The following is a 13,590-nucleotide window of genomic DNA, read 5'->3' on the forward strand; positions in this document are numbered from 1 at the left end:
ATTTCATTATTTTTTTATGACTAATATTCCATTGTATATACATATCACATCTTCTTTATCCATTCATCCATCGATGGACACTTACGTGTTTCCATATCTTGGCTATTGCAAATAATGCTGTAATGAACATAGGGGTGCATATAACTTTTCAAGTTAGTGTTTTCATTTTATTCAGCTGAATATCCAGAAGTGGAATTGTTGGATCATATGGTAGTTCTATTTTTAATTTTTTGAGAAAACTTCATACTGTTTTTCATAGTGGCTGCACCAATTTACATTCCCAACAGTGCACAAGGGTTCCTTTTTGTCCATATCTTAACCAACACTTGTTATTTTATGTAACTTTTTGTTTTTATATAATATTTTTATAGTAGCCATTCTAACAGACGTGAGGTGATATCTCACTGTGACCACAAAAAGAGACCCTGAAAGATCTCATTTACTCCATCCAGTGACTCCTCTCAAATTTTTATCTCCAGCCCAGACCTCTCTACCAAAATGCAGTCCCACGTCTTCATCTTCTTAATGAGCATGTCTATCTTGATAACCCATAAGTATCTTGAACTCAAAATGTCTGAAACAAAGTTATCTTCTTTCTTTCTAATATGCCCCTTCTTCTACAGTTACTGTCCCAGTAAGTGGAAGCACAATCTGCCCAACTTTGCAAACCAGAAACCATGCCATTGCTTTCATCTACTCGCCACATCTCATCCCCCACCTCCATACCAGCCTCCGGTCTCCTAAGTATCTTCTCTGACCTCTAGTCCCCACTGATGTCAAAAAGCCTCCTCACTGATTTCTTAGCTTCCTAGTTCTAGTTACACCTCCTTCAAAGTATCATTCATGAGGTTGACATCTGTGAAGTTATGGATTGAGCTATCCCTATTATGTGGGAGTAGAGAAACTCTTTGAATTAGCCCTCTGAACACCAAACTGGCTACAAGGATGTCTCCTCAGGATTAAGGAACACTTTCTAATTTGTTCATGAAAATGACTGGCTCCATGGTCTGACTGGCTTTGTGCTGATTCAAATAATAGTGCAAGTTAACTGAAGACAGTCAAGGAGGCTCCTGTGTTTCTTTGCAGATACGCCATTTGCCGATGGGCATCACTGTACCGGTACGGAGATCTAACTATCTCTATTTTTGCATCGTTAGCCCCTATAATCTGTATTACCCTGGCCTCGAGGGGTTAATGATTGCTGACAAATCAAGTTGTTACAGAAGCCACTGGTTAGTCCATATAGTTAGCTGTTAGGATTTTCAGCTCAGATCCTACAATGTCCGCTCCTGCCCCTTTGCTCTGGGCCACACTGGCAAACTTGCCATTTTCTAAGTAAGCCGCTTTTTCTCCCAACTCAGTGTTCTTGCCTGGAACATCCTTCTCCTCCTTCAACATTTTCAAATGAGTACATTCAGAAATTAACAACAACGCTCTTCATTTGGAAAAGTGAAATAGAAGATCGCTGGAGGGTAACATCTGCCTAGAAGCTGTGTTGCTCCTGGAACTCTCTGCCTTCAAAGCTATTCTTCCCTCTGCTCTACATGGCAGGGGGCCGATTCTTATGTTTCCAGGTTCTGTGTCTGCTGGCTTCTTGCTTGTTTTAGCCAAAAGGAGGTACTGGTGAAAGATCATAAAGTGAAAGAAAGGACTCCAGAATTTTTTCCCTTTCTCATCTCCTCCATAGCTCCCACTAGACATGCCTGCCCTGGTTACATCTTCTACCAGGTCACCCTGAGCCCTGGAGTCTGGTAACCCTCCTGTTCCCTCTGTCCCTCTAGTCTGCCTGGGGGAACAGCTTCTTCCTTCAGGTGCTTAGCTCTGGGTTGCCTCACTGCCACCTGGTTGCTTTCACAAGCCTCTTCTATCCCCTGAGTAACTGATTCCCTGCATTAAATTCTTTCCCTTGTGTACATTCAGAGTGGCTTCTATTTTTTTGGTTGAACTCTGGTACAGAACTATTTCCCGATCTCACGCCTCCTGACCTCAGCCCCATCACACAGGCTTTTCGGGAGCTACCTTCCTCCGGGTAGTTGGCCTAACTTTCGAGTTCGCTCCGCACCTGTGTTGCTACTGCTATTGGTTGGGACTGTGGTTTTTCTTATTTGCTCCATCCTCACTGAGCTCTTGAGGGCAGAGCCAGAATCCTGTTAATCTCAGCATCCCCAGCGCCCCACTCACTGCTCAGGGCATAGTAAGTGCTCACGATTTTAGAGCACGTGTGCACACATACACACGGAATTCTTTTCAGTCTTAAAAAGGATTCGATGTAATATGCTAGAAATAGGCAAAGATTTAAGGTATGATCCAGGCTAGAATAACAAGGACTTCAAATGAAACCTCGTAAATCTGTGGAAATTTTTTTTTCATGGGGGGGTGGGGCTTCATTCTTGTCTTCGTAGTACGGCTGGTTGTTTTTCAGTCTACTGGGTCCCAGTCCAGCCATTGCTGGAAAAGTCACCTTTTATTTCAGTGAAGCAACTTAATCAATAAAGGTATTAATTACTCTCAGCAAATGCTTTGGAACAATACAGCACTGTTGTTTTACTTCTGGCAGCCAGGCAGGGAAAATCAAAGGAAAAAGCATCTCAGAATTCTAAGAGACCCTTAGAACTTTGAGGACACAGAAATATTCCTTTATGAGTCAGGGCTCCTCTGGAAAAAATCTGGAGCTCTTTGAGAGTGGGATTTGATTATTATGTTCAATAGAATGGAAGCAATTCCTTACCACGTTCTACAATGCAAAGTGGTTTACAAAACAGAAATATATTAAAAATCATTTAGAGGTTAGGAAAAAGATTCATGGAAGATAAATTACATTATGTTCTAGTGACAGAGTCAGGATTACTAAATAGAGTGCCCTGAAGTCCACTCGCTAATTTAGCACCCCATCCCCCCTCTCCAACCACCACTACTAAGCCTTTCCACTAGAGGACCCTTTTGAACTTGGGCATAGATACGGTACAACAGTATTTTTCTGTCTGAACTGTATTATTGTGGACATCTTGAATTCAACGTACCATAAAATCCTTAACCATTAAACTTACCCATAAAGTTATTGCAGCACCCCTTAACATGGCAATAGTTTTACTGTAAGGAAACAGGCTTCTCATCCTCTCCTTAAGACTGTGGAAAGATGTGCAAAAAGAATTCATTCCTCCTTAATCATAACAGCATATCTCATATAAAATTTACCTAGAGTTGCCTTCCTGCTTTGGCGTGCTTCATGGTGGTGGTGGTGGTGATTACCTTGGCAAGGTATGGCCCACATGTTGGGTGAAATACTGCAGGTGCCAATTGCAACAAAGTCGTCATTGTCTTTCTGTAATGAAGTCAGCTTAAACAGCTAAGTGTCCTAAAGTGAATCCAAGTGTGCCTGGTGTCCAGAAGGTCGATTATCACATGGTGTTAGACAACTGGGATTGCATTACTGCTAACCGAGGAGCTTTAGTTTTTGTTTTTAATAAAAGTCTATTAGAATAAAGAAAACATAGTACAGCAAACATTGAATCAGACATTGTGACACAATGACAGATCTATTTTGCCAGTTTACACAGAATCCACAAAACAACACTGACACTAATCATACATAACATTTTATATACAATTTCCAGCAAACTCCAGATTTTTGCTTTGGAGGAATTTTACTTGCAACAAGGGGTTAGGTCTTAAATAATTTTTGCTATGCTGAGATTCCACCCCTTGAAATGATCATGAGAGCTGATTCCCACTTTTTGTAGTGAGGGGTGTGGATATTGAACCAGTATATACTCAATTCTTTGCAAAAAAAACTTCCAGAAAATTTATTTTACTTCACATAAGACTGTACAGTCATTTATTCGGTTTTCACATTTATATCTTGCTATTATTCTCCTAAAATGTTTCCTTTTAGCATGAAAATTCTATTAAGTTTTTAATTCTTCATATGACAATGAAAGTTTTTTTCTTAAAAAAACAGAGCTGACACCATCTTGATGGAAAAAATATACTAAAATAGTAAATTGTTACATAAATAAATATGTATTCAACAAAAGTGTCATAATATTTTGCTGAAATGTATAAAATAGTTCATCACTTCATTTGAAAGTATTATTTTTCCTTAATGAATATTACTTCAGTTAGAGCAAACCTAATTGTTTTTAAACATCAAACATGAGTTGAAATTTAGCAATAATGTTTGTTTGAATTTAACCTATTTGAAAAGATTTTTCAAGTATTCTTTTTATTTTAATCTAAAAGTGAATAAGTACATTTCTCTGTTGCAAAATCAGAGAAACTCAAGCACTTAGCATTCCTTGGTATTAATTCTTATTGCCTAGGCACCAAAAGTTAATTTAAAGTGCTAAAATTACTTAAGTTTTTTAACTTTCCATATGGAATTCTAAAAGGACTACTATATATGTATGTGTATGTGTGTATGTGTGTGTGTATTCCTACCTGACATATTTAGATGAATCCAGCTGAATGATTTTTTTAAATTAACTTTTAAAAACTTAACTTGATAGTTACAGATGTTTTAATCTTTGGAAGCCATTACATGTTCATTTTCTTTTCAGCATTAATTATACATAATGACCTCCACCTATGACATACTCTGGAAGAGAACTACATTTATTTACATTTTCCAATGTTTTTAAAAAACTAAAAATAGTCTTCATTATTAACAATGAGGATACATTTTTTTAATTATTAAATTTTTGGTATTTTTGAAGATTTGTCTGGCTATTTTAACTAGAAAGTTCTATCGTGAATAAAACTGTTACATAAATTCCCCGAATAATAGCTTAATTACTTATAAACTCTGGAAACAATTAGTTTATCATCCTTTGAAGTGAGTAAGGCAACTTGCCAGGCGGAGAGTAAAACACTTGTCAGTTTTTCATGTAATGAGCTTAGTTTCTTTTTGTTATTTTAGATTATTTGGAAAAGGAAACTCAGTGGAATACACTTTAATGTTCAGAAGATTAAAAGTTGAATCATTCACTTCATAAATGGCCTCTGCAATAACACTTAATAAAGTACCGAAAGAAATATTGAAGGCTCTGAAGATTATAATTTATGTGCTTATGGAAATCATTGAAACAGATATTCTGGTTCAAAGATAAAGTTGTGCTTGAATGACACCAATATTGTAAAAGATTGACGAGGACTGTCCTGGTTCTCAGCCTCATAATATCATCCCTCACACAAACCACCAAATTACAGGAACGGCCTCTTCCATCTGGCAACTCCGTCTCTGCTTTCTCTCCTTACCTCCCCCGCCCTGTCTACTTCTGGCTGCCTCTAGGTCTCTATTTTCCCTCCACTTACACACCTTTCTGCCTCACCCCACCCGACCTCCCCTCCGGTTTCCTCTGCGCCTCTCTCTTTTTACATCGCAGATCACTGTCAGGTGTTTGTTTTGTATTGTTTTCCTGGCTAAACACAGATCAAAGGAAGTTCTGAATATAAGTGGTTATTGTGAGATTGAAACACTATCTGTCTGAATAGTATCCAAAAAATGAGGAAGAAAAAAGAATACTGGAAGAGGATGCTGAATTATCTTGCCAGGCTCCGGATCTGCCTGACTTGTCGCAGAGCGCAGGTGCGGGGAGAGAAGCTCTTCGTGGCCGCCTTGTTAAAGGCCAGCTGGGTGACTATTATTGCAGCCATTGCGTCAGATAGAGCCGACACCTGAGGTTGCCCTCTCCCTTCTGACCTTGGCGGTCAACGAGCAAGGTCATCTGTAATTCCACCACCTGACTATAGGATTGTTCACGGGGCACCGGCGAGAGAAATTGAGGGCCAAGTGAGGCGAGCAGGTCCCAAAAGCCAGGAGGCTCCCCGTGGGAATCTATTCAGCTGGTGAGGGTCCATACCAGACCCGGGACAGCAAACTTTGTTCACCACTTAGCAAATTTCAAAATGATAGTTAACAGCCTTCGTATACTGCCCTCCTACTGGAAGTTATAATTACAACTCACCCTTCCTTTTGTCGGCAGGAATCGCTTTAAGCAGTCCCAGCAAGTCAACCTACTTTGGGGACGCATTTTGCATTTTTCATCGCCCCTCATCCCTCCCCAGACCTATATGTCAAGAAATAGGGAGTTGAGACATGACACATTAATGTTTTTATCAGGGGACGCGCTCTGCTCCCACAGAAAGGGAGGGAGACCCGGAGGAGAGGGCAGCCGAGAAAGAGAGGGAAGGAATCACTCCGCAGCTCCTGTGGAAATTCATATTCCGTGTATGTTCCTCTCTCACCTGAAATAAATCCTGCAGGCCTACCCACACAAACCCAGCAGCACTTATTTATTTGCATGTCATGCTTATAATATGGGAGAAAGCAAGACAGATCTTCCAGGAGGGGAGGAGATGAGCCTCACCTTTCAGACTCGCCCTCTTAAATAAAAAAGAATCGTCCGGCGGAGCGCCTAAGAATTTATCTTGAGTTTGTGGTCATTATCTCTATTATATAGCCTTGGCAATAAATAAATCGGGTGGTTACTACCCAACAATAAAACTGTAGTGTATGGGACACCTTACTATTACTTTCTTAATAATCTGCCGTTTCTTGCACTTTAAATCTTCCCAGTCTTGTTTCCCACTCGTCTACAAGGATCTATCTTTACCCCTTGAGGTACCAGACCGCTTGGTTCATTTTTATATTTGGTAAACACAATAAGTTTTCTTGTCTAGACTTTCTGTTTTTCCTATTTCTAGTCTGCCTAATCTGCTTCAAGACAAAAGGTCGGCCCGGATCAAATGTTTTCCCCACCCCACCCCACCCCCTCTATTTTAACCGCCTTGTTCGTCCACGTGAATGAAGATCGCCCCCCTCGCGGCAGCCACCCACGGGGTCTCTGGGAGAAAGGGAGCAGCGCACAGTCCGGGTGACAGGGCCGGGAGAAGATGGTCTGTGCTCCGGTGGCAGACATGCCCTTGGGTACGCACCGAGTCCAAGTGTCTTGTTGGAGCGACCGCCTGGGCTATGTCTATCTCCAGGCCCTGACCCTGATTCTTGATGGTGTGCCTGCCTGTGTAGGGATTTGAGGGTGGGGGCATCCCTCTACCTTCTCCTGCTCGCCCTCCGCCTGGGCATCACGCATTACATGCGGACCCTGGTGCGAGCAGCTTCGACCCGCCTGAGAAGTCGGTCCTCGCTCAACTGCTGGTTCCTCTGCGTCTGTCGGCATTAAAACCCCACCGAGGGGGCTCGACCCTGGGGAGCAGACGCGAAGGTGGGCGGAGGTGAAGGGGGTCCTTTCAGGTTCCCAGATGCGCGGGCTGGCAGGAGATCCCGAGCGCACGCCCACTGGCCTTTGCTTGCACACCTGGGGCTCACCCACTCCGTGCGACAGTTAGGTACCCGGCTACCACCCCAAGCCCGACCCTCGGCCAGGCGGGAGGCGCAATCTGTTTGGAGAGCCCCAGAGGCCCTCAGCCCCGCTGGCAGGATGAGCCCAGCCTACGTCCGGACGGCGCCTTCCAAAACCACCTCCACACTTGCTTGCACGCCATCGCGAAAAGTGACGCGTATGGGCAAAGCAGTCAGCAAACGACCGTCTTATCCGCGGAGCGGGAGAAATCCGGGGAGGGAGAGTGGGGAGGGTTCGGGGAAGAAGGGGGCAAAGGGGCAGTGGTAAGCAGGGAAAGAAAACAAACAGACCTGCGTCGCTTCCCCTTTTGTCTTTATACTGCTTGTCTCAAGAAATCAAGTTGAGCACAGCAAGCCCCCACCAGGCTTGTTTTTGTTTGTTTGTGTGACTTAGATCACAGATACAACTCGGGACCAAATCTCTGAGTGTGTGTGAGAGAGAAAGAAGCTGGCCAAGCTACTGATCTACTGATGGTGAAGGGACGATGAACTTCTCACCTTTCTTTAACTCACCAACAATACGTCCTTTAAAAACATCCATGCCGCCGTGTGTGTGTGTGTGTGTGTGTGTGTGTGTGTGTGTGTGTGTGTGTTTTGCTGTTAATTGCGTTTTGCTGGGATGATTTTTTACGACTCGAAAACAAGCGGCTGGGAAAATATTCACGTTTGGGACAGAAAACATTTTTTATTTATATCTTTGACATTTAAAAGAGGAGAATTAATTTGTCCTGTCTACATTAGCATTGAGAGAAAGTTTCAGAAATCTAACCAGGGGGAAGGAGGGGGGGAGGAAAAAAGAAAGCGAAGAAAAGAAAGGAAAAAGAAAAGCTAGGCTTGGTTTTTCTTATTTCAGATCTGTAATCAATCATTGAAATAGGAGGCAGCAAAATTGTAAAGATTCGATAGATTAAAATGCAAATGAAAGGTAGAAAAAGAAACATTAACATGGCGATCAAAGATTTAATAACCGTAAATCAAGTTTTTTTTTCTGTTGCAGCTGCAGTTTGTGTGTGTTTATGTTTTAATCATGTTCGTTCCATAAATAAATAATTTCTGAAACGAGACTAATTTTTCATTATTTTAACCGTGGGCTATAACACTAAATATTAAAAATAGAAAACGTACAGGATGCCAGATCCCCAACCAAATAAGAGAAAGACTTGTGTTGATTGGTTAAAATCAAGGGGTTTCATTTGTGTGTTTTGAAAATCAGAGTATTATGCTAAAAAATTCTATCTCAATTGACAAAGCCCAAAGTTTTACTTTCCCTTTAATATTTTATGTTAACAAGATACCTTTTATATTAAATATATGCGTGGCTGCATATCCATTTCAGTTTGAGCATTTTCAAAGGATGAAAGTGCCAGAATATTTAAATAATACAAAACATAAATTACTGCAAAGTGATTTGACAGAATACCTGGAAAATAATACCCTTGAGAAGAATCTGCCTTCTAGAGAAAAATGAAATGGTGGTTTGACACATTTAAAACTTTTCTTAGCTTTATCATTAAAGTTCTTTTTCCAAATGGGAATATTTTAGCCCTTTGTTTTGTTATCATTCTATTTAAGGTTTTATGTTAAGGTGTCAAATATCATAGCACTATACTCATTTTCTCATATGGCGAAGGCTTCTCATTTAGATTTTTTTTTATTTAAAATATTGATTTATATTGTTAATTTAGAAATTATTTCTAGAACTTTTAAAATAAACACCTGGACTTCTTCCTTTCTTTTCTTTTTTCTTCTTCCTTTCTTTTTTTTTTTTTGTTAGTCTTATTAAAATGGGAAAATTCATCTTCAGAAAATTGGAAACTTCTTTTTGATAATACAGGCTTGCAATGTATAAAATGAGCTCTTTGCTTAATTTTGTCTTTGAAGGAGTTATTTGCCAAACATTTTGAAATGATGAATTAGAATTGTTTCCATTTCACCTCTTTTCACAAATTAAAATGATAACCAAACCTTGTTTCCTTTCTAAAACCTTTAAGTTAAATGAGAGCTAAGTTGGTGCCCACTGCCTCCAACCCAGCTACACAATCATGTTTTCACTTTGACAGTTCAATAATGCATTTAGTTTAAAATTACACTTTGGACCTTTCCTCTTTTGTATTTTTTCATTTACTTCAGTGCAACAAGATGACTTGATTTTCATGGGATTACATGAACTTCATTCAATGTTACTGGGACATTTCTGCTCAACTAAATACTTGCCTTTAATAGACAAATGAACTTCTTTTTATTTGCTGGAGTTTGTAGACGGTTTTAGATACAGACTGTGCAACTGATTTAGTTATTGTTGTTGTGAGAATCGAACAGGCACAAAAGTCATTTATCTAAACCGAAGAGATATGACTCTGTAAGAGGGAGCAGCAAGGGCAGAATCATGGGGAATTATTTCAGTTTATAGCTCTTATTAATATTAAGCCGGATGTGGTTCTATTCTGATCTTTTAGTACAGACCTTGTTAAATGCTCCCAAATACCTTCCCCCCTCACCCCCAATTTTTTCATCCATTAGATAACTTGGGTCTCTTGATGTTGGGGGTTGCTTTTTCTACATTGTCATTAAGCAGTTTCAGTGTAAAATCGGGTGCGTCTTCAGACGATCGCCCCCCTCCAGGAAAAAGAAAACAAGAAAGAAAGAAAAAGGAAAGAAGAAATGCTTTTCCTATTCAGTTTTAGCATCTTGTTTCGTTGAAATGCAAGACAGGTACTTGATTTAGCATTTAAGCAAAAGGTTACACAAACCGCGTTTTAAAAAGTGTTGGGATGTCCGACAGGGTCAGCCCCAGATCAGATCATTTTTTGAATGCAGACCTAAAGATAATGAGCACTTGTTGTATTAAAGGGGACAAACAGTACTTTGGCTTCCTCTGACCCCAGAATGCACGGCTCGGTTTCATTGATCATCCTCCTTTATGAGATAATGCAATTACAAACATCAATAAGGGGCTGCAAGGGGAATCATTATGCGGTGACAGTGATAAATGACGGTGCAGAAATAGCATGCTTTTTCCCCCCTAACAATCCAGGAGCCCAGGGGCTCCGGGGGCTGAACACAGTCGCCAAGGAAACAGATGACATCCCAAACGGCACCAAAAGAAAAAAAATGAACAGTCTTTCTTTGCCTTTCACTCTTTTCCGTCTTCCAAAGAGTTAGTTTTGGCTCTAGCAGCAGCTGCCACACAGGCATTTCGTTATTTCAGACATTAAAGACTGGAGCGGGTGGTGGGAGTCTCCTCCTCTTCCATCCCCACCCCCACTAGATAACACACAAAGCTCACTGTTCACAGTTTGGGACTACCTGAAAATGCACGTCTTGAAAATCAAATTGGAGTAAAGTGGGGGGTGCGGGAACGTGGGTTTACACAGCCATTGCGTTGTGTTTCCCCCGCTTTCACGATTGTCCAGTGGAAACTGAGTCTCCAGAAAAAGCTGGCGCCTCGTGGGTCGGCCAGCAAGGACCGGGGCGCGTGGCTCGCCTCCATCTCCCTGCGGTGCCAGACGCTGCCCGCTGCCAAGGCGGGGCGGGGGGGGGGGCCAGGGGCGATCGGGAGCGGGCGGCGGCGAGGGGTGTTTGCCGCTTTGCTGGGTTTCTTTGAAATGGAATTATCAATGGGCGCGGGGATCTCCCCTAGATCGAGGAATTCGGCTGTTTAAAGCCCTAGGGTGCCCTCAGCAAGTGGCTTCAAGAGGGCCTCGCTCAGTGATCCCACCCACCCATGTCCAGGATGGTGGGTGAAGGAGGCGGGCGCGAAAAGACGACGGGTTACTGGCACTGCAGTGCGCGACCTGCAGCTGCGGGGATGGGGGGAGAACCTGAGGACACAAGGTGGAGGAAGGGAACTCGCCACTTTGGGGAACAGGAGGAGGAAGAAAGCGCGGAGGTGCGAGGGGTGCCCCAGAAGAAAAGCAGAAGGGAGGGGAGGAGGAAAGCGAGCGAGCGCAATCCCACCCTTGGACTAGGTCGCCAACTTGAAGAAAGTAGACACAGGGTTCCTGACCCCTGTCGGGCACGCCCCGGCGCGGAGCGAGGGACCCACGCGCGGCGCGACCTGTCTCTCCAGGCCCCCGCCTGAGGAGCCGTCCGGGCGGGTGCATGAACAGGTGACTTTATTCACTGCTTTGCGAATCGGCAAGGTCCCGGGACTCGTTTTCCGCCTGGAGATTAAAATCATTGCTCGCGTAATGAATTTAATGCTTTAGGGTAGAGGTGAGTGTGTCTGCGAGTGGGCAGGGGTAGGAATTACCGACTCGATCGATGGGAGACTGGCTTAAAACTAAATCCCTTTTCTCCAGGGCTTCACTGCCCGTGTTTCTTGGGGTGGGCTGAGCGCGCCGGGCCGGCAGGAGGCAACGCGCCGGGGTCGACCCTCGGGCTCCGCCCGCCAGAACCGAGACCCTAAAATAACCTTCATCTCCCCCACGAGACCCCCAGGGTATCCGTTTTTAGGGCAAAGACTCTTAAAAGCTCAAATGTTGGAAAACTGATTGCTCAATATGTTGTTTTTCCTTTCAGCTCCGCCTTGGGAGAGAACGTTTTACAGACGCGTTGGCGGGCAGATTGGGCCAAAAAGGGAACCTACCCCTCCTACCCGCTGTCAGCCGCCTCCCTCAAGGGGCGATCCCCCACTCTCCCTCACCGCTCTTTCCGGGACACTGGGGTGGCCAGCCTCACATGGACTCTGCACCTAGCCACCCAGAGTGCCACGGGTCGCCTAACAGACAAGGGGGTGCGGGTAGAAGGGGAGAGGGGAGTGAGACCAGGGGAAATACTCGGCCAGGCAGGGCGCCCCATTACCCAACTCCCCGCCACCCCACCAGGCGTCCAAGCGCCTACCCCGGAGCTTTGCGCTAAGTCATAGTTTTACTGCCTTCACCTGGGCCAAGGGCCTGCTGGGATCCGAAAGGCAGGGGAAAGTTTGCAGAGTCTTTAAAGTGATCCCGAGGAGCTCCTGCCTAAGGCGCCATGGTGCCGCCCACCGCTCCCATGCTGCGGCAGCCGACCCTGGCACTCGCGGCCTGGCTAGCGGGCGCAGCACAGGTTGCAAGTGCCCTCCGGGTCCCAAGCTCTCGGAGTCGCGCCCCCACAGTGGCCATGGGACTCGGGAACAGAGTCTATCAAGAAGCCTCTAGTCCACAAAGCACCCCGGAGCGGTTCCGAGGGAAAGGGACCCGTAGTCCCCCAAGAGGTGCCTCTCCACAGTCTTCTGCGCAGACCTGGGGTCGCCTCGCCTCCAGAGACAAAGTCTGCAACCCCCTTAGACTTGACTTCCATGTTGGGGTGGGAGGAAGTAGGATGCTACTGGAGAGGCTGAAACCGCCTTACAAGGAAGGCGCTCGGGGCTCTGAGCAGACCTCTGCACCCAGGTACCCGGCGCAGGCCAGGACACGGTGCACCATGGGATGCAAGGGCAGCAGTGTCCTGGCCAGGACTCCTCGCAGCTGCCGTCGTGGCCCGCGGGATTTTCTCTCCGGGCAGAGAGCCCAGCCTTGCCTGGGGCCACCGACATCTCCGCTCCCGGCCCGCAGACTTGTGGGGCGCTGCATACAGCAGCCAAGTCTGCGCGCCGCGTGGGAGACGCGGGCGGGCGGGGGAAGACAGGGCTATGCTTTTACTTTTCCAAATCTCTCTACTTCACTGCGAAGTTTCCCGGTAGGCGCCTCAGCCCCGGGATCGGAGCCTCCCACCGCCGCTCCTTCCCCTCCCCCCACCTGGCCCCGGAAAGCCCAGCGAGCTGGAGCTAGAGCTGCCGCCGGGGCTTGGCCGCCTGCTCTGTTACCCCGGCCGGGACCCCGGCGCCCGCAGTGCCGCGCTGCCCTGCCCGCCCCCTCCCCGGGCTCAGCGGGGGTGCTTATCCCCGGGGCGAAACTCGCCGACGGGCGCACTGCAAGGAGACACCCGCTGCCTCCCGAGGAACTCCTAATACCATCCATACAGCTTTAATGCGTTTATAATTCGATAAGTGATTTCAATTTGAAATTGTTAGTAACTAATTTTATGGGTAATTTTTCCACATCAAATATTTAAGCATCAGATTAAGGGAGCCAGTTCCGACACAGGATAATAAGGGGGTTTCCCCCCCACCCCCCGCGCCTCCGCCTCCCTCCGTTTCCTACCGAGTCGTTTTTCCAAATCCCCAAAAGATGGCAGTCGAAGCCGACATTCTTCTTTTCCTGCGGCTCTGCGAAGGGAGGGGGAGACCGGGGGAAGAGGGAGGGAGAGAAAGA

General features: G+C 45.1%; 1 protein-coding gene across 1 annotated transcript; it reads left to right on the forward strand.

The window, feature by feature from the left end:
• Positions 1 to 12,186: 12,186 nt before the first annotated feature.
• LOC148758927 (uncharacterized) lies at positions 12,187 to 13,514 on the forward strand. Its single transcript, XM_088796118.1, has one exon. It carries the CDS (start codon positions 12,329 to 12,331, stop codon positions 13,304 to 13,306), a length of 978 nt encoding a protein of 325 aa, XP_088652244.1. The 5' UTR covers positions 12,187 to 12,328; the 3' UTR covers positions 13,307 to 13,514.
• The last annotated feature ends 76 nt before the right edge of the window (positions 13,515 to 13,590 follow it).

This window comes from Rhinolophus sinicus, chromosome 2 (genome assembly GCF_057876585.1).
Source record: "Rhinolophus sinicus isolate RSI-liver-muscle chromosome 2, RSI-T2T, whole genome shotgun sequence".
NCBI classification, from domain to species: Eukaryota; Metazoa; Chordata; class Mammalia; order Chiroptera; family Rhinolophidae; genus Rhinolophus; species Rhinolophus sinicus.

Excerpts from the sequence above, each read along its gene's own strand:
- LOC148758927 (XM_088796118.1), top strand. The coding sequence starts at position 12,329 with ATGGTGCCGCCCACCGCTCCCATGCTGCGGCAGCCGACCCTGGCACTC.